The 26,159-nt window shown below is 45.7% G+C and overlaps 1 protein-coding gene across 11 annotated transcripts; it reads right to left on the bottom strand.

The window, feature by feature from the left end:
• LOC110071103 (uncharacterized) lies at nt 1-25,305 on the bottom strand. Of its 11 annotated transcripts, none has more exons than XM_072988448.2 (14): nt 25,181-25,305; nt 23,080-23,960; nt 22,108-22,228; nt 21,063-21,310; nt 15,444-15,564; nt 14,207-14,448; nt 12,472-12,559; nt 11,152-11,336; nt 6,688-6,808; nt 5,887-6,137; nt 5,150-5,270; nt 3,902-4,152; nt 3,631-3,751; nt 1-1,982 (listed from the first exon to the last, which is right to left on the bottom strand). In XM_072988448.2, the coding sequence occupies exons 2-14, from the start codon at nt 23,836-23,838 to the stop codon at nt 961-963; spliced, it is 3,651 nt and encodes a 1,216-aa protein (XP_072844549.2). In that variant the 5' UTR covers nt 23,839-23,960; nt 25,181-25,305; the 3' UTR covers nt 1-960. The 11 variants fall into 11 exon arrangements, with proteins under 11 accessions (XP_072844549.2, XP_072844551.2, XP_072844550.2 ...); XM_072988450.2 differs by having other exon boundaries at nt 11,152-11,333; nt 21,063-21,313; XM_072988449.2 differs by having other exon boundaries at nt 3,902-4,149; nt 21,063-21,313.
• Nucleotides 25,306-26,159: the final 854 nt, after the last annotated feature.

Here is a 26,159-nt window from a genome sequence, read left to right on the forward strand (position 1 = left end):
TTCCTGATGAATTTTGTTTATTTAAATTATTTCTGTGCTGTGTTTCTCCCCATAGGGGCCGCAAAGCGGCTCACAACAGATAAAATAGGAAATTTAGAAACACTATATAAATATCACAAATCTTATGCTACAATCAGAGCATTCAAAGGGCTTCTCTCCAGTGTGTCTCCTCTGATGAATGACAGGTTCTTAATGAATCCTTTCCCACAATCGGAGCACTTGAATAGTCCCACTCCTGTGTGGGTTCTTTTATGCGTTGTGAATGAAGCCTTGTCCCGGAAACATCTCCCACGTTTGCTACATTTGTATGGCCTTTCTCCAGTACGGGGAGCCAACAGTACGATGTGATTGGAAAAAAAAAAGCTGAATGCGATTTTTGGCTGCATTAACAGATGTATAGTCTCCAAATCCCACAAGGCGCTAGTCCCCCTCTATTCGGCACTCGTTAGGCCTCAACTTGAATACTGTGTCAAATTCTCAACATCACACTTTCAGAAGGATGGCAACGAACTGGACGAAGTTCAGAGGAGGGCAAGAAGGATGTCCAGGGGGCTGGAAACCAACCTTTATGAGGAAAGATTGAAAGAACTGGACAAGTTTAGCCTTGAGAAAAGAAGACTGAGGGGTGGTACGATAGCATTTTTCAAATACTTGAAAGGATGTCATACAGAGGAGGGGCAGGAACTGTTCTCAGTCATCCCAGAGTGCAGGAGACATAATAATGGGCTCAAGTTACAGGAAACCAGATTTTGGTTGAATATCAGGAAAAACTTCCTAACTGTTAGAGCAGTACGGCAATGGAAACAAATACCTCAGGAGATGCTCAGCCCTCCAACGTTGGAAGCATTCAAGAAGAAATTAGACAACCATCTGTCAACCTCTACTTTTATTTGGAATCCTACACCGAGCAGAGAATTGAACTTGACAGCCTTACAGGCCCCTTCCTAATTAATTATTATTCTATGATTCTATGGATCCATTCGTTGTCAATGAGGTCTGGCTGCTGGTTGAAGTGCTTCCTGCACCCAGGTCATCCGTATGGTCTTTCCCTTGGTGGATCCTCCTCTGATGGGTCAAAAGGTTTCTTTGCACGCTAAACGATTTGCCACATTCTGGGCAGGCGTAGGATTTCTCTTCCATGTGGATTCTTTGGTGAGCCAGTAAGATGGAGCGGTACATGAAACATTTCCCACAATCGGAGCACTCATGGGGCTTCTCTCCAGCGTGGATCTTCTGATGAGTGACCAGCTCTCGCCTCTTGACGAATCTTTTAGTACAATCGGGGCATTTATAGGGCTTATCTCCATTATATATCCTTTGATGGGTGACTTCGTCCCCACTCCTGTAGGACCTTTCTCCAGTATGTATCTGCTTGTGGTCCATGAGATCTGGACGCAGACTGAAGTGCTTCCCGCACACAAGACATCCATACGGCTTCTCACTGCTGTGAATCCTTGTCTGATGCATCAGAAGGTCTTCTTGCTGGCTGAATGTTTTCCCACATTCTAAGCACTGATGGGGTTTCTCTCCTGTATGGATTCTTTGGTGAGCAAAAAGGATGGAGCGGTACAGGAAGCTTTTCCCACACTCGGAGCAGCTGTACGGTTTCCTTCTAGAGCGTGTCCTTCTTGGTGGAACCGAAAGAATGGATTCCCGGCCAGATGTTTCCCTTAACACCGACCGTTTATACAGATTTTCTCCAGAAGAGGTTTCCTCATCGGAATCAAGGTCAAGTTCTCTTCTAAACATTCTTCTACATTCACTTCCGTCGTGCTCGCTCTCGTCCATCGGGCCCGTTCGAAAGAATTTACTTTTCATTTTCTTCTCATATTTGGAAGGGTACGACCATGTGGCCTTGCTGTTCTCTGAGTCGTTCAATTGCTCATCCTCACATTGGTCTTCTCCAAACAACTGCCGAGATAATTCCACCTCAATAAAAGGTGGTTGGTTCTGCTCTTCCGTGTATGCCTTCCCATCTCGTGCTGGAAGACAAAAAGGGGAAATGTCAGATCTTGAGAGCATGAAACATCGCTCCCAGGTTCTTTGAGTAGAGTCATACCGTCTAAGGGAGCTGCAGAAAGTTACTTCTGTGGACTACAGATCCCAGAAAATCTCTCAGTGCTGCAACAACAGGGGGTATTTAATGACCACTCGGAGCTAGAAACATCTGAGCTAGAAAAAAAACATACTATTGCTTGGCATCTGGGTTTCTGAGATCTGTATTCCATGAAAGTTACTTTTCCAAATTCTGTTATCTAATGCCAAAACACACAAAGAATCTGGAAAACAATGGCTTTCTTTTACTCTTGCAGCAGACGTAATTTTGAACAAGATGCCCTAACACAGGAGTCCCCAACCTCTGGTCTGCGACCCGGCAGTGGTCCGAAGTCTAGGCAGGACTGGGCCGCGGATACAGATTTCTCCCCCCCCCCGTGAGCACCAATGCACGTGGGCGGGCTCTGTCCCCTGTGAGCGCACTGTGTGCAAGCATGCTCTGCGCCGTGCACATTCGCGAGCACCCCTCCCGCAAGCACCGCCACACACATGCACACGAGCACACTCCACTCCTGTTATTATATGTCGCATTTCTCCCAACAAGGGACCCAAAGTAGCTCACAACATTAAAATTCACACAGTTAAAAACACAGTAAGTTAAATATTGAAAGACATATTAAAAATGTATGATTTAAAATTAAATTGAAAGATTAAAACATGGATTAAAATTATCTGCTAAAATGCCTTCCAATAGCGCTTAAAACACTCTTTGGGTGGTTGAGAATTTAATGATGAAGCCTAAACATTGCCACCTCACGACAACTCCCCGCGCCCCCGCAGCTGAACTGGGCACTCAATTTACCATCCTCGGAAAGACAGAAGGTTGAGTCAACCTCCAATTGACTTCTTGAGGCTATCAGGATCCAAACCAGGCAGTGAGCAGGGTCCTGCAGTTTAACCACTGTGCCGCTGATGTTAAATTTTATCAAACACACACACACACACACACATCGCTTTTTAAGTTCCAAATGTATCCTGCCCTGTGCACGAGAGGTGGGCTTTTCTGTTCTGAAGGCCTTCACAGCACTCATGCAACTTCCAAACTGCAAAGTTTCACAAGAGGACACAAGGGCGTTTTCAGTTGTTTCAAAAACTCTGTGAGAAACGTTTTGGAGCCGGCGGTCACAGGAGTGGCTGGCCAGGGTCCAGGGGTGTGTGTAGCCCCCAGCGTTTGGGACATTGCCTACCCATGGGATAAGGCATAGGTTCCCAACCTTTTTCAGACCGCGGACCGGTTGGGGGGGTGCGGGCTCTGTGTGCAGGGGCAACCCTGCACTCGTGGGTGGGCATGTCACACTCACGGGTGGACATGTCGCAGTTGCAAAGGGGCGTGTCATGCTTATGGAGGGGCGTGTCACACTCCTGCGCATGCCTGCAAGTGTGACATGCCCACCCACTGAGTGTGAAATGCCCCTCCACAAGCATGACACGCCCACCAACAAGTGAGACACACCCATCATGCAGGCGTGCGAGGGGATGGCGATCCGTATCTGCGGCCCAGTTCAAGGAAGCCCACGGACCGGCACTGGGCCACGGACCGGGGGCCCCTGGGCTAAGGAATACGGGGGTCCTTACCAATCAAGATACAGTCATCCTCCTGCTTGATTTTTCTGAGAAGCACCTCCTGCCCAGACTCTGATCCAGCCTGTCCTGCTTCTCGGAACAGGACCGATTCTTCATTGACCCTCCTGCCCATCTTTTAAAAACAAAAGCCAAGAGGGGCAAGAATTAAACAGAGGATCACCTGCTATTTCCACCCACTCTCTTTGACGCCCTTCCCTCCATCCCCCAAGACTTTGCTGCTTTGCTGATGTCTAGGCCATTCTATCCCAAGGCCCACACTCACCGGGACCTCCCACCTCCCAGGGCCTTGCGACTGTAATAGGACTGTCTGAAAGGCTTTGCTGTTGACTTTCTTCTCATGGCTTCTCAACAAACGCAAACTTCTGTCCTTCCTCTTCTCTGGGTCATTAAATTTCGGTCTGAGAGAAACCTCGCCACCACATTGGGCCTCTCTGAACAACCGCCTCGAGGATTCCGCCTCCATAGGAATTTCTGGCTGGTGCTGCTCTTCCATGGCTGCCTTTCCATCATCTGCTGGAAGACGAAAGGGAGACGGTCACATTCTGAGAGCAAGAAACACATCTAGCTGGTCTTTTTTACCAGAACCATAATGGCAAAAAAATTGAAATAAATAAATAAACAAGGAATACCAGCTAAGAAAAGAAGGAAGTCATGTATCCAGTAAACCATATTCACTCTCTAGGGCAGAGGTCCCCAACTCTCGGTCCACGGCCTGAACTGGATTGGGCCGCCAAGACAGACCTCCTGTCCCACCCCCCCCGCATGCACTCACCCCTGCACAGGCCGTTTGCACATGCGCACAAGCGCGCCTGTTCGCACATGCACACGAGCACGGGGTGCCTCACTTTCCCCAGCCGGTCCGCGGACCAAAAAAGGTTGGGGACTGCTGCTCTAGGGTCGCAGCATCCTGACTCTCGACCATTCCACACTCCCAAAATATTCAAAGTTGTTTTGAAAATCAACTGCACACTGCTTTTTCAGTTAAAAACATGCCCTGCACAGTGTACTGCAGAGGTGGGCAATGATTTCCTGTTCTGAAGCCGTATCGAGCAATCAAAAAACTCTCGCTCCTGAAAAGTTCAACAAGAAGAAACAGACCGACCGACCGACCGACCGACCGACCGACCGACCGACCTTCCTTCCTTCCTTCCTTCCTTCCTTCCTTCCTTCCTTCCTTCCTTCCTTCCTTCCTTCCTTCCTTCCTTCCTTCCTTCCTTCCTTCCTTTCCTTCCTTTCCTTCCTTCCTTTCCTTCCTTTCCTTCCTTTCCTTCTTTTTCTTTTTTCATTGGGTAAGAAAAACAAAGTCTGATGCTAATCGACCGCCCCATTGTGCTTAAAGCACTCTCTGGGCATTGTACAATTTAATTATTCAGGCTACACACTGTCAGCCACCACCACCACCCCCTTCAAGAGAGAGAGAGAGAGAGAGTGGGTGGGTGTCTGTGTGTGGGTGGGCCCCAGCCTTTGGGACATTGCCTACCCATGACCTAAGGAATACGGGGGTCCTTACCAATCAAGATACAGTCATCCTCCTCCTTGATTTTCTTCAAAAGCAGCTCCTGCCCAGACTCCAATCTTGCCTGCTCTACTTCTGGGAACTGGACCGACTCATCATTGACACTCCTGCCCATCTAAAAAAAAAAGCCAAGAGTGGCTAGAATTAAACTGAGGATCATTTGCCAGTTCCAATCACTACCTTTAATGCCATTCCTTTCATGTCTCAGAATATTTTATCCGCCTAGACATTCCTCCTGGCAAATAAGGCTATAAAGAGATGGGCCGATCCACTTGTATCCAAGACATGGGGACCCCTGGCTTCTTCCTGGACTCCCTCTGGGTCCCAAGGCCGGTAGGAGAACCACAGGTAGGGCAATCCCATTCTTGTATGTAAAGCTGGTGCCTCCTTAACTGCCCCAAAGATTGTACACCACTGGAATGCCCAGGCCTGGAAATGGTAACAGCAACATCAGCTAAGAATAGGTCCTATTCTGTGAGGCCCTTGGCGCATGACACGGGGCATCGAAGGGTCGGATGGGAAGGGCATCTCTAGCGGTTGCATTCTGGCACCATCAAGAACACTCAGCTTTGCCCATGATTAGCAGCCAAAAGGGAGGGGCAAAAAGACCTCTGCCACTGAATTTCAAGGGTGGCAGTTCTAAAGCAGTCCCGACGGCTTCTAAAAGCTTCAGGGTGGGTCTCCTCAAGTGAGAGAGAGAAAACGCGCACTATCACAAAGCCCGTCCTCACCGGGGGCTCCCATCTCCTGGGATCTTGCGGCTGCATCAGGACGGTTTGGAAGGCTTTGCCTTTCCCTCTCTTCTCATACGTTCTCAAAGAATTTGAGCCTTTGTCCGTCCTTTTCTCTGGGTCATGAATTGGTTGACTCTGAGAAATCTCGCCACCACGCTGGGCCTCTCTGCACAACTGCCTAGACGATTCCACCTGCACAGAAATTTCTGGCTGGGGCTGCTCTTCCACGGCTGCCTTCCCGTCTTCCCCTGGAAAAAGAAGACGGTCACATTCTGAGAGCAAGAAAGTACCTCTTTCAATTCCTTCTACCAGAACCATAATAGTAAATAAATAAACAAGGAATAGCAGCTAAACTGGACGTAGACATCATACATCCGGTAAACTGTATGCATTTCCCTAGGGTCTCACCAACATCCTGACCATCCAGCACACTGCCCCCTTCCCAGCAGTAATGAAATTCCCACACCGCAAAAGTTTCAGAACAGGATAAATGTGCTTTTTTTTTGCTTTTTGGCATGAAAAAGCAAAGTGTGGTGCTTACCTATACTGGCCCGTAGTGCTTGAAGAACTCTCTGGGTTATTTGCAGCTTAACTACGCAGAGGACATATTCCCCCCGTTCCCATGGCCTCAAGCCAGCCACCTGAGCCCAGGATCAAACACAGGTAGTAATCAAAGTCTCAACTGCAGTTTTCACCACTGCACCCACGAGGCTCCTCCCACAAGGGTGGGCGGATTTGTGTAACCCCTAAGCTTCTGGACATTTCCTGCCCTTGCGCTAAGAAATACGAGGTTCTTACCAATCAACACACAGTGGCTGTCCTGCCTGATTTCTTTGAAAAGCAGCTCCTGCCCAGGCACTGATCTAGTCTTCTCCGCTTCTGGGAACTTGGCCGATCTCTTCTCAAATGTTCTGCACATCTAAAATAAAGCCAGGAGTGGTAAATTTAAATTAAACCGAGTATCAGTTGCCACTTCCATTCCCTCTCTTTGATGCCATTCCCTCCATGCCTCAAAACATTTCTTCGGCCTAGATATTCCTGCAGGTCCAGAAGGAAAAACACAAGGGTTTCCACAATGGATGTTCTAATTCACCGATGCCTCATTGACCACCCTTGCTTGCCTGCCTTTCAAAAATGAAAAAAGACATACTGGAGTAAAATAGGTGTATCATAAACTAGTCAACAAACATAATTAGCACACATCACAATGTGCTGGTTCCCAGCCTTTAACTCTCGAGATATTTTGGACATCATCTCCCAGATGCCCTGGCCAGAATGGCCAATGGTGAAGGATTCTGGGAACTGAAGTCCACAACACTAGGAAAGCCCAAAGTTGAAAATCACTGATAGACTAGAAGGCACGAGGCATATTTATTTGGCTGTGGGGTGTGTTTTTTTTTTTGTAGACCACAAATCCAAGAATTATTATAGCTTCTCTTTTTATTTATATTTTCCCACTATATTAAGTTGGGTTGTGACAATCCACTTGCAGAAAACGTGGACTCTGATACATGGGGGCCCTGGCTTCTTCCTAGACTCTCTAGGAAGGTCCCAAGGTAGGTAGGAGAACCAGTGGTTCGGCAACCCTGTTCTTGTAAAGTTGGTGCCTCCTTAACTACCGCAAAGATTGTACACCATGCCCAGGCCTGGAGATGGCAGCAGCTGCAGCTAAGAATATGTCCTATCTTGTGAGGTCCTTGTACAATATTAAATTGTACAATACAGTTTATGTGTTTCTATGGGAGGGGCTAGAATGCGATGTTTACCTAGTGAAGCATTCTGACCAATCAGAATGCATCTCCTAGAATGTGATGCTTACCTAGTGAAACATTCTGACCAATCAGAATGTTTCTCATGCCAGCCCAACGGATATATAAAGCCATTGTCACTTAGCAGTCTCTCAGCTGGGGCTGAAAGCGCTGACAGAGTTTGCTAGGACCAGGCAGGGAAAATATGTGGTCGGATACGACATGCGTTAGATATGTTATAGGACATGAGAGTTAGTTTATTAGAGCAACTATGTATGTCGAGTTTTAAGAACGATATACAAACATAATTAAGTAGCAATTTATATAAAAAGTACCAATATCTGAAAGCACTGAGAGTGTATTCTATTCTACATGGGTTTTGAACAGTAGAGTGGTCTGAGTTGACTAGATAGGCGGGATATAAATAAAATAAATAATAATAAAAATAATAATATTGTAATGTTTTTAAAGACGACCAAGCAATGATTTTATTTATTTTCAGCTGCGGGCACAAAGACACACAAGGGAAAATGCAATTTTTACTCTCTCCTCTTTTCCTCATAACACTTGAAACTGCTGTGTGCAGACTGTCAGTTACATTATATATTTTTTTTATTGTAACAAAAAGGTCATGGGGCCCAGATTACAATGGCTTAGATTAATAGGAAGTCCATAGAGACTTTTAGTCCACAGAAGCCTTATAACCCAGAACAAATTCTGAGGTAAAACTAAAGGGCCTTAATCAGGAAGGCAAAACTGAACTAAATTATTTTTAAGAGTCAGTCTGAGTCAAACCAGAGTTACTGAGATGAAATATTTGCTGAGGTGAAAGAGTAACCAAAAGAAGAGTAACTAAAGTACAATTTTGTACAATTTTTTTCTTGCCCTGTGAACAGAAGTACTTGTGGCCAGTTTATATAAGGAAAGTAAAATACATTTTTATTTCCTTATATAAAAGGAATTCAGTAGTAAACTTCCAGAATTAACAAAGATGAATTATAGACAGTGGGTTGACAGACTGAAGACTGATTTACTGTACAAGCTAGAGAAATTAGTAACTGTACAGACAAAGAAACTCCTCCTAATGATGAGTTAAGAAAGATATGTGAACGAAATTATAGAATTGCAAAGTCTATAATATATTGTACCACAGTCTCACAGATATTCAATTAAGTTTTGTGAAGAATTCACAGACAAAGAAATTATTGATAATTTATATGAATTTTATGGTGTTTCTAGTCACACATCTATAATGAATGTTACGAGACAATTTGGCAAGTTACGTTTAAATAATAATAACTGAACAACACATAGACAGTTTACAGACAGCAGGTTTTGCAATTACATGTGATTTAGTAAAAAAAGGGACTTTTTCTGTCATCACTTGGAGAATTTTTGAGGCATTTGTGTCTTTAAATGTTGTTCAAAAGTCAGATTTTCAAGAAACTGTGAGGAACTTGAGAGAATAATGTAAAGATCAAGAGAAATCAGAGAAACATTAATCTAGTTATCTCAGATGCAATAGTTACAAGATAGACAACAAAGTAACCCTCAAAATTGTTTCAGTTGCAGCTGTATTTTTCTGTGTAAAAGATGATACTTTTCCTAAAATTATTGGAGGAAAAATTGAGGGTCATCTTTTACACAAGTAAGCTGAGGAGAAAACCATGTGGTAGCAAAACTGCCTACCCTATGCTCATCAGTGGAGTCTGGAGCCACCTTTGTGCCAGGACCCACCCCATCCGTTTCTGCTTCTGCTTCACAGATCTGAAGCAGCCGGTGCTGTTCCTCCTCACCTGCAAGCAGATCCGGAGTGGAGTGTGCATGCACACTGTGGGGCTTAGGAAATGGAGGGGTAAAGCAGCAATGAAAGGGCTGCAGCACTATTAAGAATGCTTCTCAGCACATCAGCACCAAGAAATATGCAGGTAGAACATCTAGATGTAAAAACAGCATTTTTGCATGGAGAAATACAAGGAGGACTTCATATGCAACAACCACCAGACTCTGTCAACCAGAAACATCCAGAATTTGTTTACAAGTTAAGGAAAAGGACTGTATGGACTTTTTAAAAAAAGCAGCGAGAGCATGAAATAAAAACAAAATTTAAAAAATAAGTAAATAATAATAAATGAAAGACTAAAGAAGATGCCGATTCAAGAAAGGATTTTAACAAGGTGATGATACCACCTTGGGTCTTTTAGGCAGAAAAGTGGGTTAAAAATATTTTCAAAATTATTTCAAATATTTTAAAAAATATTTTCAGTCAATGTATCTTAGTAGCAGAAGAAACTGACATTTTGCATATATCCTTTAGTTTGTTGATGATCTTTTTAGTTGCTACAAATAATGAACAGGAATATAAAGAAATAGTAGAAATATCTCGTTCAGAAGTATAGATTAAGGAATTGGTTAATGTAAAATATTATTTAGGTAAATAAACAGAAAAAGATATAAATGGTTCATATTTGTTAAGTCAAAAACCAAAGATAAATGAATTAACAACTAAATAACAACTTAGGTCTTAAAGATGAATGTGATGTTGCAATACCAATACAAACTGATTGTCTTGAAGGTAAATCGGAAAGAAAAGATGCATCAGACAATAGTAAATGTAACATAGAAAGTAATGTCAAAGAATACTAAGTATAAAGCTCCAATGGATAAGTTACAATACAGTGGTGCCCCGCATAGCGATGATAATCCGTTCCGGATAAATCGTCACTATCCGGATTCGTCGCTATGCGGGGGGGGGGGAACCCATAGGAACGCATTAAACAGAGTTTAATGCGTTCCTATTGGGGAAAAACTCACCGCTATGCGGGAATCCTCCATCCGGCCGCCATTTTCACTGCCCGGTAAGCGAGGGCAGGGTGCAAAAATGCTGCAGGCGGCCATTTTCTGCACCCGGCGGCCATTTTGGAACCGCCGATCAGCTGTTTTCTAAACATCGCAATGCGAAGATCGGTAAGCGAAACGCTTACCAATCATCGCAATGCGATGTTTTGCCACCTAAAACATCGCAATGCGATCACATTAGTGATCACAAAAAAGTTAAGCGAGGCACCACTGTATCTTACTACACAACCAGGCCAGATATAGCTACTGTTGTTAGTTTTTTAAGAAGAAAAGTAACAAACACAAATACATGCAAGGAAGAATACAATTTCTACTTAATGTGTGTGTGCACTTTTCTCATAAAGCTTGAAACTGCTGTGAGCAAACTATGTCAGGTAGGACACCTCTATTATTTTTATAACCCAGGTCAATAAGAAACTTGGGACATGACAGGGGGCATCCAATGTTTGGATGGTAAGGCATTCTCTGGGGATTCCATTCTGCACCACAGAGAACTACCAATCCTACCCATGCTTAGTAGTCAAAAGAGAGGGGCTAAAATGACCTCTGCCAATGAATTTCAGTAGTGACAGCCCCAGTGGCTTCTAAGAGGCCCAACGAGGGTCTCCTGAAGCAAGCAGAGAAAATCCTCATTTATCTCAAGGTCAACACTCACTGGGGGCTCCCATCTCTCAAGATCTTGCGGCTGCATCAGGATGGTTTGGAAGCCTTTGTTTTTAACTGTGTTATCATATGTTCTCAAAGAATTTGAGCCTTTGTCCATCTTCTTCTCTGGGTCACGCACCTCCATAGAAACTTCGGGCTGGTGATGCTGTTCCACGGCTGCCTTCCCGTCTCCTGCTGGAAGGTGAAAGGGAGATTGTCACATGCAAAGAGCAAGAAACACCTCTATCACTTCCTTCTGCCAGAACTATAATGGTAAACAAACAAACAATACCAGCTAAGCAAGGAGTGAGCATCATGTATCCAGTAGACCGCATGCGCTCCCCAGGGGACCAGAGGTGCCTGCTCAAGCATCCTGATCTTCCACCATAATATCAACTTGCAAATATAATTTTTATTAAAAAAACTATACAGTGGTGCCTCTCTTAGCGAGCGCTCCGTTTAGCGACAAAGATTTTGCGATCGCTTTGCGATGTTCCCTATGGGGTATTTTCGCTTTGCGATGATCAGTTCCCGAAGCAGGGAACTGATCATCGCAAAGCGACCATTTTCGCACAACTGATCGGCAGTTTCAAAATGGTCGCCAGGGAAAAAACATGGCCGCCCGCTGTTTTCTGGGACGGATTCCTCGCTTAAGAGGCACCAGAAATGGCCGCGCTATGGAGGATCTTCGCTGAACTGTGAGTTTTAAGCCCACAGAAATGCATTAATCGTGTTTTAATGCGTTTCTATGGGCTTTTTTATTTCGCATTGCGATGTTTTTGTTCAACAGCGATTTCGCTGGAACGAATTAATGTCGCAATGCGAGGCACCACCATACTGCTTTTTAGGTTCAAGACATCCTCTACCCAGTACACAACGGGTGGGCAATGCTGTCCTGTTCTGAAGCCCTACCTAGCTCTCATGAAACTCCCACACAACAGAGTTTAACAGTTTTTGGTGTTTCCCCCCTTCTTTTAGTGTTAAGTATGGTAAGAAAAAACAAAGTTTGAGGCTTATATACCTCCCCATAGTGCTTAAAGAACTCTCTGGGTTATTTACAACATAAATAGGCAGAGCACACATCAAACCCACCCACCCACCACCCACCCAGTGAGCTCTGTACTGAATTTTCTGACCTCAAAAGGATAGAAGGCTGAGTCAACCTCACAGCAGCTACATGACCCCAGGATCAGGCTCACGTTATGAGCAAAGTCTTCACAGCACAGCTTCAGCACCATGAGGTTCCTCCCATAGAGGTAGGTGGGCGGGTATAGTCCTCACACTTCTGGACATTCCCTGCCCTTGAGCTAAGGAATATAGGGGTCCTTACCAATCAAAGCATAGTGGCCATCCTCCTGGATTTCTTTGAAAACCAGCTCCTGCCCAGACTCCGATCCAGCTTGTTCTGCTTCTGGGAACTGCTCAAAAAGAGGAGTAGCAAGAATTTGACTGAGGATCACACTCTACGTCTATACATTACCTTTGATGTCATGGACCTTTCTAGCGTCTAGTCATTCTTCCAGGACCAAAAGAAAAATACTAAGATTTCTATAAGAGAATTTCTAATTCACTGATGCCTCATTCATCAACCTTCTCCGCCTACCTTTCAGCAATGTAATCAAGCAAACTGGGGTAGAATAGGTACTGTATATCATAAGCTAGTTCACAAAAGGAGTATATAATTGAAACACATTACAATGTACTGGTTCCCAGCCTTTAATTCTCCAGATATTTTGGACATCATCTCCCAGATGTCCCAGCTGGCATGGCCAATGGTGAAGGATTTTGGGAGTGGAAGTGCACAACACTAGGAAAGCCCAAGTTTGAAAATCACTGATACAGTGACCAGCAGGCACAAGGCAGGTGCATTTGTTTTGTAAATTCCAAGTTCCACAACTCTCATTATAGCCTTTCTTTTTTTACTTATACAGTGGTGCCTTGCTTAGCGATTGCCTCGTTTTAACGATGTAATTGCTTAACTATTAGTTTTCTGGAGCGATCTTGCGCTCCGTTTAGCGATGTTTCCTATGGGCATATTTCGCATAGCGATGTTTGGGACCTTGCTTCCCTTAGCGATGACAGTTTAGGTCCCCCTGTTTCGCTTAACGATGGTTTTGACAGCCCCATGTTCGCTGTTTTTTAAAGGTTTTTAAATGTTTAAAAAGGGTTTAGAATGCTTGAAATTGTTAGTGCACTTAATAAACCCTTTGTTAAACTAATTTGGCTTCGCTCTGACTCTTTTTGAATTTTTTGTAATTCCCCCCACCACCACTGAAATGCATTGAATAGGTTTCAATGCATTTCAATTGGGGAACCGCGTTTCGCTTAGTGATTTTTCCTATGCCGATTTTCGCTTAAGGATGGCAATCCGTTCCCATTGGAACGGATTATCCGGTTTTCAATGCATCTCTATGGGAAAACGCGTTTTGCTTAGCGATGTTTTCCCATAGCGATTTTTTTTGCACCAATTAAAATCATTAAGCGAGGCACCACTGTATTTTTCTTTTAAGTTAAGTTGGAGGGCTGTGGATAAGAATACACCACGAGGACTCACGCCAAGCAGATCTCGTAAAGGTCATCCATGGCTCATCTATGGCAAAGAAGGCGGGTGTAGGTAACGGGGCCAACTCACTTGCAGAACACGGGGACTCAGACACATGGGGGCCCTGGCTTCCTCCTAGACTCGTTTTGGGTAGAATCATCAGTGCTCGGACAACCTGTTCTTGTAAGGTTGGTGGCTCCTTAGTTACACACAAAAGACCAATGGAATCCCCAAACCTGAAAATGGCAACAGCAATGTCTAAGTTCTATCTTCTGAGGCCCTTACAATGTGACATGAGGCTTCGAACTGTCTTATGGAGAAGGCATCTTTGCATTCTGGCACCACAGAGAACTCCCAACTCCACCCATGCTTAGCAATCAAAAGAGAATTGCAAAAATGACTTCTGCGATGGAATTTCAGTGGTGGCAACCCTAAAGCAGTCCTGGTGGCTTCTAAGAGGTCCACTGCGGATCTCCCGACGTGGGACAGAGAAAATGCTCACTAGCACAAAGCCCATACTCACTGAGGTCTCCCATCTCCCGGGATCCTGCGGCTGCATCAGGACAGTATGGTAAGCTTTGCTTTTAACTCTGTTTTCATATGTTCTCAAAGGATATGAGCTTTTGTCTTTCCTCTTCTCTGGGTCATTACATTTCTGATTCAGAGAATCACGTTGGGCCTTTCTGAAAAACTGTCTAGACGACTCCACCTCCATAGGAATTTCTGGCTGGTGCTGCTCTTCCACGGCTGCCTTCCCGTCTTCACCTGGGAAACAAAAGACATACACTTTTAGTTTTAAGCTCAAGGCGTCCCCTGTGCACTAGAGATGGACCATGCTTTCCTGTTCTGAAACCCTTCCTAGCACTAACGAAACTCCCACAACACAAAGGTTTAACAGCAGGACACAAGAGGTTTGGTTGTTTTTTAAAAAAAGTTCTCCATTTTCGTAAAAAAGGAGCAAATGGTGATATTTATATTGTTGTTGTTTAGTCGTTAAGTCATGTCCCACTCTTCATGACCCCATGGACCAGAGCACGCCAGGCTCTCCTGTCTTCCACTGCCTCCCGAAGTTGGTTCAAATGCATGTTGGTAACTTCGATGACACTGTCCAACCATCTCATCCTCTGTTGTCCCCTTCTCCCATTGCTTTCACACTTTCCTAACATCAGGGTCTTTCCCAGGGAGTCTTCTCTTCTCATGAGATGGCCAAAGTATTGGAGTTTCAGCTTCAGGATCTGTCCTTCCAGTGAGCATTCAGGGTTGATTTCCTTTAGAATGGATACGTCTGATCTCCTTTTGCAGTCCAGGGGACTCTCAAGAGTCTCCTCCAGCACCAGAATTCAAAAGCATAAAATCTTCAGCGGTCAGCCTTCTTTATGGTCCAGCTCTCACGTCCATACATCGCTACTGGAAAAACCACAGCTTTGACTATGCGGACCTTTGTTGACAAGGTGATATCTCTGTTTTTTAAGATGCTGTCTAGATTTGTCATTGCTTTCCTCCCAAGAAGCAGGCATCTTTTAATTTTGCGGCTGCTGTCACCATCTGCAATGATCACGGAGCCCAAGAAAGTAAAATCTGTCACTGCCTCCATATCTTCCCCTTCGATTTGCCAGGAGGTGATGGGACCAGCGGCCATGTCCTTAGTTTTTTTGATGTTGAGCTTCAGCAGTGCACCACAAGGCTCTTCCCACAAGGGTTGTAACCCGCAGACATCTAGACATATCCTGCTCTTGAGCTAAGGAATATGGAGTTCTTACCGATCAATAAACAATGGCTGTCCTGCTTGATTTCTTTGAAAAGCAGCTCCTGCCCGGACTCTGAGTCAGCCTCTTCTGCTTCTGGAAATTGGGCTGATTCCTCTTCAAAAGTTCTGCAAATCTAAAACAAAGCAAGAAGAAAAAACACCTGTAGTTATTTATTTATTTATGCAGGCAGGCCACTACTCTGGGCGGTGAACAAATCAAAACAGCGCAATACACATAACAAAACCAAGAATAAAACGAGCAATTAAAAACAGATAATAACTAGAGGAAAATCATAAATCCAGGGTGCAGTAATAATAGGCAGTGGAACAAGGCAAGTTCACAGCCACAAAAGGACAACCCAGTTACTCAAGCAAGATTATTCTAGAGCAGGCTTGTCCAACCTGCGGCCCAAGGGCCGCATGCGGCCCAGGTCAGCTCATAATGCGGCCCAGTGCAATTTTTTATTTTTAAAGAAATTCCAAAGTTTCAAGTTACACTGCCGGTGCTTGCGGCCGGAATGCAGCTGGGGCATGTCACAACAGTGGGGGGGGGGGGAGGGAAGGAAGGAGTGGGAGGGGAGGGGAGCTGTGTGACTGTATTGCACCATCCCCATCAATAGGTGGACCCCCTCCCGGCCCCATAAAGCCACCGGAACCGAAGCTGGCAGCCTCTGCTGTCTGAGATCGCAGCTGCCGGTAGGCGCGCTCGGAGTGGGGCTGCGGAAGATGGCTAGGGCTGCCCCCCCATGCAGCCCAAACCAAATTTTCATCTTCTAATGTGGCCCAGGGAAGGTGAAAGGTTGGACACCCCTGTTCTAGAGTAAGGGCATAAAAGGCTTGTGAAAACAGCCAGATTTTAATTTGTTGCCTAAAACCAAGGAGGGTGAAGTTAATCACACCTCGGATACGAGCAAATTCAAAAGCAATGTCGTCTCCGCAGAGAAGGTCCAGTTTTGGGTGGAAGATTTCCAGGCATACCTTGGGGTGGCCACCTGCAGCATCCCAATATATGAGGGCTGGGGGTGGGATGAGGGGTAGGCATTGTGAGGGAGAGGCACTCAGACAGGTAAGAAGGTCTGAAACCATTAAGGGCTTTAAATGTTAGCATAAACACCTGGAACCTAGCCCAGAAGCCCCCAGACAGTGCAAAGACGCCAGGTCAGCTAATTGTGATGTACCAGATACCAGCCTGGCAACTGTGTTTAGCACTTGCTGCAGTTTTCAAACTGCCTTCAAGAACAACCCCACGTAGAGAACATTGCAATAGTCTAGTCCCAAGATTACTCAGGGATTTCCCACTAAGATATGGAAGGAGGTGTGCAATCTGCGTCAGATGGCAAAATGCAGATCTGGCCCTGGCTGAAATCTGATTTTTCCATTGAGAGGGCCCGGTCCAGAAGCACACCCAAATTTAACACTTGATCCTTCAGATGGTGTGTGACTCCATCAGTTAGGCCCCCCAAACAACAGGAGTTCTATCTTGTCAGAATTCAATTCCAATCTTTTTTTGCTGTTTGTTGTTTAGTCGTGTCCGACTCTTCGTGACCGCATGAACCAGAGCACGCCAAGCCTTCCTGTCTTCCACTGCCTCCTGGAGTTGGGTCAAATTCATGTTGGTAGCTTCGGTGACACGGTTAAACTTGTCTCCCTTTGTCCAACCCATGGTTCCTACTAGGAATTTTCTAATTCACCGATTCCTCATTGATCACCCCCCCATCTTTCTTTCAGCAATAAAATCAGGCCAAATGGGATAGAATAGATTATCACAATCAATCAACAAAAGGATTATATAATGGGCACACATCACAATGGGGACTCTGGCTTCCTCCTCCTCCTCTCTTTGGTGCCTCCCCAACTATCCCAAAGATGGTACACCACTGAAATGCCCAGCCCTGGAAATGGTGAGAATAGCAGCTAAGACTACAGAATCATAATTGAACTGGAAGGGGCCTCAAAGGCCATCAAGCGCAACCCCCTGCTCAATACAGGAATCCAAATCAAAGCAGATCTAATGGATGGTTGTCCAATTTTCCTTTGAATGCCTCCAGCACCAGAGCACTCACCACCTCTTGAGGTAGTTGGTTCCACTGTCGTACAGCTCTAACAGTCAAGAAATTTTTCCCCGATAGCCAGTCTAAATCTGGCTTCCTGTAGCTTATTATGTGTCCTGCACTCTGGGATGATTGAGAACAGATCCTGCCATTCCTGTTTATCAAATATGTGAAAAATTGTGATCATATCTCCTCTCAGCCTTCTTTTCTTAAGGCTAAACATGCCCAGTTCTTTCAATCTCTCCTCCTAGGGCTTAGGTTCAAGTCCCCTGGTCTTCCTTGTTGCCCTCCCTCTGAACTTGCTCCAGTTTGTTGCCATCCTTGAAGTGTGGTGTCCAGAATTGGACAAGTCCTGGGAGACCTCCCTGGGGGTCCCCGTGGCAGCGACTGGCACCTTCGGAGGTCTCCAAGGGTTCCCCCCCCGACATCGGAGGAAGCCCTTTGAGATGTCCGGAGGCAAAAAGGCAGGGGAAAAGGGTAGGAAGTTGGTATTTCCAGCCCTTTCCCTCTGCTTTTTTACCTTTTTTCTTCACTCGGAACGCATTGATCGGTTTTCAGTGATTTCCTATGGGAAATGGTGCTTCGACTTAAGAACTTTTCAACTTAAGAATGCAGTCCCAGTACAAATTAAGTTCTTAAGTCGAGGTCGTCTAGTCGTTTAGTCGTGTCTGACTCTTCGTGACCCCATGGACCAGAGCAAGCCAGCCCCTCCTGTCTTCCACTGCCTCCCGGAGTTCTGTCAAATTCATGTTGGTTGCTTCGCAGACACTGGCCAGCCATCTCGTCGAGGTACCACTGTATTATATTCGAGCTGCCTGCAGAGTGACAGTTTTAGGCGCTCAGTTCCTATTTTAGTTCAGTCTTTCCACATAACACAGACTATGAACTTACAAACAATTGAAAGTGCAAGTGTGTGTGTGGGGGGGGGGGACGGGACAGGATTGCAGCTGGAGGAATACCTTACCACCTTGAACAAGTTGAAATCTCCAGGGCCAGATGAACCGCATCCGAGAGTAATGAAGGAACTGGCTGAAGAACTCTCAGAAACGCTATCATTTTCTTGAAATCATGGGAAATGGGCGAGGTGCCAGAGGATTGGAGGAGGGCCACCGTTATCTCTATCTTCAAAAAGGGCAAAGAAGAGGAACCTGGAAACTATAGGCTAGTCAGCCTGACATCAAACCCAGGCAAAATTCTGCAAAAGATCGTAAAGCGGTCCTTGTGCAAGCACCTAGAAAACAATGCAGTGATAACTAGAAGCCAACATGGATTTGTCAAGAACAAATCCTGCCAAACTAATTTGATCTCGTTTTTTTTATCAGGTCACCTCCCTGATAGACAGAGGGAATGCTGTACACATAGTATATCTTGACTTCAGCAAAGGTTTTGACAAACTGCCTCATGATATCCTGATTAGCAAGCTAACTAGGTGTGGGCTGGTTAGATCAAAGTGTCAGGTGGATACGCAATTGGCTACAGAATTGTAGCTTGGAAACCAAGCCTTATGAGGAAAGGCTGAAAGAATTGGGCATGTTTAGCCTTGAGAAAAGACTGAGGGGTGATAGGATAACACTTTTCAAATATCTGAAAGGTTGTCATACAGAGGAGGGGCAAGATCTGTTCTCGATTATCCCAGAGTGCAGGAAACGCAACAATGGGCTGAAGTTACAGGAAACCAGATTCCAGCTGAATATCAGGAAAAACGTCCTGTTAGAGGAGTACGAGAGTGGAACCAGTTACCTCAGGAGTTGGTGAGTGCTGCAACACTGGAGGCATTCAAGAAAAACTTAGATAATCACCTGGCAGATATGCTTTGATTGCTTTCCTGCACTGAGCAGGGGGTTGGACTTGATGGCCTTGTAGGTCCCTTCCAACTCCCAAAATTTCTGCTGCTCCAAAATTTTCCCTGGGATTGATGTCAGGCTAACGGATGATCTATAGTTCCCTGGTTCCTTGTTTTTGCCCTTTTTGAATACAGTGGGGTCTTGACTTGAGAACTTAATCCGTATTGGAAGGCGGTTCTCAAGTCAAAAAGTCTGTAGGTCAAGTCTCCATTGACCTACAGTGCATTGAAAACCGATTAATCCCGTAACAGGCCGTTTTTGTTCCATTTTGGTTTTTTTTCTGGTCTGTAAGTCAATTCTCAGGCTGCAAGTCAAACCTAAATTTTGTGGCCAGAGAAGTCTGTAACTCAAAAAGTCTGTAAGTCAAGCCGTCTGTAAGTCAAGGGTCCACTGTATAGGATGTTAGCTCTCCTCCAATCGTCCAGCACTTCACCCATCCTCCATAATTTCAAGAAAATAAAGGGCAGTGGTTCTGCAATCTCTTCTGTCAGTTCCTTCAATATGCTTAGATGCAGCTCATCCGGGCCTGGCCGGTACACCGGTAGTAAGGTACACCTTGCTTATTCGGTTATCAATATCAAGCTGCAATCCTACAACCCTCCCCTTTGCATTTCATATTTGCCTCGAGAAGTACAGACTGTCCTTTGGGAGAAGATCGAGCGGAAGTAGGAATTGAACACTTCCAACATTTTCTTTGCCATCTTTTTCATTGCCCCATCCCCATGAAGCACCCGAGCCACCGTTTCTTTTCTGTCTTTTGCTACGCGTATGCCTGAAGAATGCTTTTTCTTTCATCATCTCTTGCTACCCTTGGCTCTTTCTCAGTGTTTGCCCTCCTAGTGCCATCCGTGCAATTCTTTACTACTTGCCTGTACTCTTTCTTTGTAGCCTGGCCTTCCTTCCACTTTATACGTCCTTTTTTTCTTTTCAGGTCCTCTCTGAGCTTTTTGCGAAGCCACATTGGTCTGGTTTTGTTTGTTTGTTTGTTTTTTTGCTGTCTTCCATCTTTTCTTTCTTTCTGTAATTATTTCTAGTTGAGACTTTAGATTTTCCATTTTGAGAAACTCCCACCCACCTTGGACTCTTTGTCCTCTTAGGATTTTCTGCCATGGGATCATACCCATCATTGTTCAGAGCTTATTAAAACCAGCTTTCTTTAAATCCATTGTATACATGCCGTTACGCTATGCTTCTGTTTCTTTTGAAATCAAGAACTGAAGCAGAACATGGTCACTTTCTCCTAGAATTCCTCTTGCTGCCACTTCTTCCACCAAGCCATCTCTATTGGTTAGGACAAAGTCAAGGATAGCTAGTCCTCTACTTTCTTTCTGTACTTTTTGTAGGAGAAAATGATCAACTACGGGCCAGGAATTTCCTGGAAGGTCCATATTTGGCACAATGCCCCCACTTCTGCTGAAGAGTTCTATGTATTATTCCTCTCCTCTTTAGCCTTGAGTCTGGCTTACTCACTCCTCCAGTTCTTTCACTTTTTCTTACAATTCTATCCTATCTTGCGACATGACAAGGGGCATCGGGCATGATGAGAAGGGCATCTCTAGGTTTTTGCATTCTGGCGCCACAGAGAACCCCCAGCCCCACCCACGCTCAGCAGTCAAAAGAGAGGGAGCAAAATGACCTCTGCCAATGGTGACCACCCCAGTAGCTTTAAAAAGGTCCAATGTGGGTCTCCTGAAGTGGGGCAGAGAAAATGATCAGTATCCCAATGCCCACACTCACCGGGGGCTCCCATCTCCCGGGATCTTCAGGCTGTATCAGGACGGTTTGGAAGGCTTTGCTTTTAATTCTATTCTCATATGTTCTCAAAGGATATGAGCTTTTGTCTTTCCTCTTCTCTGGGTCATTACATTTCTGATTCAGAGAAGCCTCGTCACCCCGTTGGGCCTTTCTGAAACACTGCCTAGGTGACTCCACCTCTATAGAACTTTCTGGCTGGTGCTGCTCTTCCATGGCTGCCTTTCCATCGTCTGCTGGAAGACGAAAGGGAGACGGTCACATTCTGAGAGCAAGAAACACCTCTATCAGTTCTTTCTACCAGAACCATAACGGTCAATAAATGAAATAAATAAATAAATGAACAAGGAATATCAGCTAAGCTGGGAGTGGGCACGTGCCTCCTAGGGGCTCAGAGGTGCTTCCTCAAGCATTCTGACCACCCACCACACTACCCCCTCCCAAAATATGAAACATGGGTTTCTTGTTTTTTAAAACCACATGCTTTTTAGGCTCAAGACATTGCCTGCCCTGTGCACTAGAGATGGGGGCAATGCTATCCTGTTCTAAAGCCCTATCCAGCACTCCTGGAATTACTACACCAGAAAAATATATCAACAGGACACAAAATATTTGGTTGTGGGTCTTTTGTTTTGTTTTGTTTTTAAAACCTTCATTTTGGAATGAAAAAGTAAAAGGTGATGTTTATACACCACTTCAAAGCACTTGAAGCAATCACATTTTACAATTAAATTACGCAGGCTACACAATGCACCCCCGTGAGCTGGGTATTCAGCTGACCAACCTCAGAAAGATGGAAGGCTGAGTGAACCTCAAACTGGCTATCTGAGGCCAGGATTGAACTCAGACTGTGAGCAGAGTCTTGACTGCAATTTTCACCACTGCATCTGTGTGTGTGTGTGTGTATGTGTGGGTTGGTGTGGCCCCCAGCCTTTGGGACATTGTCCAGTGTGTGTTTGTGTGTGTGTTCGTAGCCCCCAACCTTTGGGACATTGCCTACCCATGACCTAAGGAATACAGGGGTCCTTACCAATCAAGATACAGTCATCCTCCTGCTTGATTTTTTTCAAAAGCGGCTCCTGCCCAGACTCCAACCTCGCCTGCTCTACTTCTGGGAACGGGACTGATTCCTCATTGACACTCCTGCCCATCTAAAACAAAGCCAGGAGTGGCAAGAATTAAACCAAAGTTCACCTGTCATTTCCACCCACTCTCTTTGATGCCATTCCCTCCGGGCCCCAAGACTTTGCTGACGTCTCGGCATGCCTCCAGGTCCAGAAGGAAAAATGCAAGGGGTTCCACCAGGGATTTTCTACTTTCCCCAATTCTTCACTGACCACCCTCCCCATCTGCTTTCCAGCAAGGAATAAGTTTATCGCCAGCTGTTTAATAAATGGATTATATAACTGGCACACATCATAATGCGCTGGTTCCCAGCCTTTAATTCTCCAGATATTTTGGACATCATCTCCCAGAAGTCCCAGCTGGCATGGGCCAAATGGTGAAGGATTCTGTGAGTTGAAATCCGCAACGCTGGAAAGGCCAAAGGTTGAAAATCACCGATACAGGGACTAGTGGGCTGGACTGAAAGGTCTCATGGCCCAGGATAGGGCAGGTTTGGGCCTAGTTTCCAATGGAAGTTGTTCCCAGAGCCTGCATAGAGTTCTAGAAGTTCTGTATGTTCCAGTATGGCTACTGGCTCCTTAACTATCCCAAATACTGAATGGACTAGCCGGGCATGGAAATGGCAGGAACAGCTGCTAAGAACATGTCCTCTCTTGTGAGGCCCCTTGGGACATGATATGGGGCACCCAGTTGTCTGATGGGGTTTGCATTCTGGCACCATAGAGAACCCCCGACCCATGCTTAGCAGGCAAAGAGAGAGGCAAAATGACCTCTGCCACCGAATTTCAGTGGTGGCAACCGTAAAGACAGTGGCGTCTAAGAAGTCCAAAGGAGGACTCATTAACTAGACAGAGAAAAAGCTCACTAGCATACTCACCGGGAGCTCCCATCTTCCAGGATCTTGCTGCTGCAGGAACTCCTCGGCAAGAGTCACTGCCACAGAGCAGGTCTCCGGATGACCCCTCTTGACCCACTTCTGCATCTCCCAGGGCAGGATGGTCAGGAACTGCTCCAGGATCACCAGCTCCAGGATCTCCTCCTTGCTGTGCCTCTCCGGTTCCAGCCACTGATAGCACAGCTCACGGAGCTTTCCGCAAACTTTCCGGGGCCCCTCCGTCTCCTCATAGCAGAGCTCCCTGAAGCCCTTGACAAGGTTCCTTTCCTTGCACCCTTCCGTGTTTGGTGTCTCCTCTTTCACTACCCTGTTGCTCCCTGTCCTGCCTGGGGGCCCATGGGCCTCTTCCGAGGAGCCGTAAGGGACCTGTGGAACAATCTCTCTTGGCTGGGCTTGGCTGACACTACAGGCTTCCTCACAGGTGGAGAGAATAACAGCCCGGCCGGGGCAACTTCCTGCGGGCCCTTCGGAGTGGCTCCCCTTCAGCTTGGGGGCTTCCATCGTCTTCAGGAACTGCTGCCACTGGGCGTCCCATTGCTCTTTCAGATCGGTGGGGGGTGCCAAACCCACAGAGGCAAGGGCAATGCCTTCCAAACATTCCTTTCTGTGGCTGGCCCGGATGGTGGAACAGCCATTTCCTGCTCCTACTTCTGGCTCTGGATCCGCTGAATCTTCCTCCACCTTCACTCCTTGGTTCAGGGCAGTTCCCACGTGAAGGTCTGGTGCCTTTCGCTGATACATCTCAGTTTTCTTTCTCAATCCGATAAGACCTGAAAGGGGAACTGATCAAACAGGTGTTGGGTGTATCACACTGTTGTCCAATTCCTGAGGCTCCCGTATTGTTCTTCTGCTTAGGAGTCACCCTATAGGAGAGGGAATTATCAAGAGTCAAAAGGAAGCAGACAACAGCACAGCTTGGAAATAACAAACTAGAAAATATTAATCACCTATAACTGATTCTCCTCCAGCCCCTATCATGAAGGTATATTGTAACTCTATTGCATCAGAGTCATAACTTTATATGGAGGAATCACTCTTGCCGTATTGCTTTTTGGGTACTTTTTCAGTGAGCGAGGGGCACAGTGCAGGAGGAATATTCTGTGTTTCAAATGCTGTTGTGGGACATGTTAAGATCCTAAAATATGCTAATCTTAAGAGGCCCTATAAAAAAATGATACATCTTCAATTACATACAACCTGAAATGTAGCAATTTTGCATTTTGTTCCATCATAGTCCTGCATAAACAGAGGGTCTAAGATGTAGCTTACTGAGCTTGTGGAGAAGTCTGGCACCAGTGTTAAAGTGGGAAGAGGAAGTGGCTTAGTCTTGAATAGGCAATCAAGACCCATTAGGCTTACAAACATACTGTAGTAGCAAAGATGAAAACTGCTTGGTCGGCTATGTTCAGAGGCCACCACCTTTCCTACTGAAGCGGCTGAGCCTCATCCTCTGCCTCAGGAGTGAGCATGGCCCTTGTTTTTATCTCCTAACGCTGTCTGAGACACACAGTACCTGTTTTAAACAAAATGGCACCCACCCACCAAGCCAATTTCCCTTCATTTAATCATCTAATCTCTCCATACCCTGTTTCCCTTCTCTTAGTTGCTCTGGGCTTTCCCACCCCTTCATCCAGACAGTGCAGTCACAGTTAACAGTGGGATGATGGAATTTTTAAGTCCAAGGCAGCATGATGGTGATCTGAGTTCTTCCCAAATCTCGTGTACTCGCTCCCTATGCTTTTTTTTCCTGGTTTCTCCAGTGCCCTCATTCAAATGGCACCCGTGCCTGGCCTGGCATGGCGGGGTGATGTAGTCTGCCCACACCGGGCAGGGGATTATGGGCGTGGTAGTCCTCCTCCCCCCCCCCCGCCTAATCTGGGTCAAAGCCGCTTACTTCTCGATGGGATGGGGCATCATCCTTACCGGTCCGACTGGCAAACAATCAGAAAAGGGGAAGGGCGGGGGAAATCTACGGCAATCCACCCAGAGCTCCCCCAACAGACCCCCGGCCGGCCTGCTTTTTCCCGCCCGCCTCCTGGTTTGAACTCGCCGAATTCCCTCCTCAAAAGAAAAACTCGGGCACCTGCAGCGGCAGAAGCGACCCCTCCGCTTCCTCCTTGGTGCTGGGAAACAGGAAGTGACGTCCGAGCCTCCACTGAGCCAATCCCTGCCCGCCCTCTCCTCAGGTACATAAGCGCGTTCTCAGGGTTTGTCTAGGAATTGGAACTCTTTGGTCTTCTGAATGTTTGGCTCCGAGTCGCAGCTGCGAACAGGCGGCTGGGCGAGTCTCTGGCGCGGAGTCGCCGGTCTTGCTCATGGCCTGTTCTCCCTCCAGAAGGGCAAAATCCGCAGGCTTTTACGTTCTTGTTTAAGAGAGTTATATGCTCTCCTCTCGTCTCTTAACCCTGGCCTTGTAGCACCTTCCAGAACAAAACAAAGAAAAGCAATAACCCAAAATCAAAATGCATATAAAGAAGAAAAAAAATTATCACATCTTTCTTAACTCCTCCTTTTAACCATTTTTTAAAAAATTAAGATACTTTTAAAATGTTGACCTGCTTTTGATTATGCAGTTGTATTTTAATTAGCATATAATTTGTTATTGGGTTTTAATGTTTGACTTGATATGTTTTTAGTTCTGTTCTTTTTAACATTGTGAGCTGCTGTGGGTCCCCTTATTGAGAGAAAGGTGGCCTTTAAACGAAATAAATAAAATAAACCAAAACACAGTCTTTCTTCTGGGTCCTTTATTTTGGTATAGTGGAGGTAGGGTTCCAGAGTGGTATCTTGGGACTAACGGCATCAGCCTTCCATGCTGCCTCAGACCTTGGCTACAATCCTCATAGTTGAATGGAGGGAAAAGGATATATATTAGTGCAAGCCATCCCTGTTTAATGTAAAGTATTTTAGAGTGGTTTGCTCTGGAAGCAGCAATCAAGAGCCATTAACTTTACAAAATACTTCTTCATTTGGTGGTATGGTCTGATCCAGCTGTCTGAATCCTTGGATTCTTCTTATTGGGCAAGGAGGCTGTTGAAACTACCATGATGATCAGGTGCCAA

This window comes from Pogona vitticeps, chromosome 2 (genome assembly GCF_051106095.1).
Source record: "Pogona vitticeps strain Pit_001003342236 chromosome 2, PviZW2.1, whole genome shotgun sequence".
NCBI classification, from domain to species: Eukaryota; Metazoa; Chordata; class Lepidosauria; order Squamata; family Agamidae; genus Pogona; species Pogona vitticeps.

What these genes read in the sequence shown, in the direction of transcription:
- LOC110071103 (XM_072988445.2), bottom strand. Translation starts at nt 23,838, where the DNA reads ATGTATCAGCGAAAGGCACCAGACCTTCACGTGGGAACTGCCCTGAAC. An exon ending in CAGCCATTGTTTATTGATCG is followed by an intron (nt 14,449 to 15,443) that starts GTAAGAACTCCA and finishes TTTGTTTCCCAG; the next exon opens with GTGAAGACGGGAAGGCAGCC. An exon ending in GGATGACTGTATCTTGATTG is followed by an intron (nt 4,153 to 5,149) that starts GTAAGGACCCCC and finishes TTCGTCTTCCAG; the next exon opens with CAGATGATGGAAAGGCAGCC.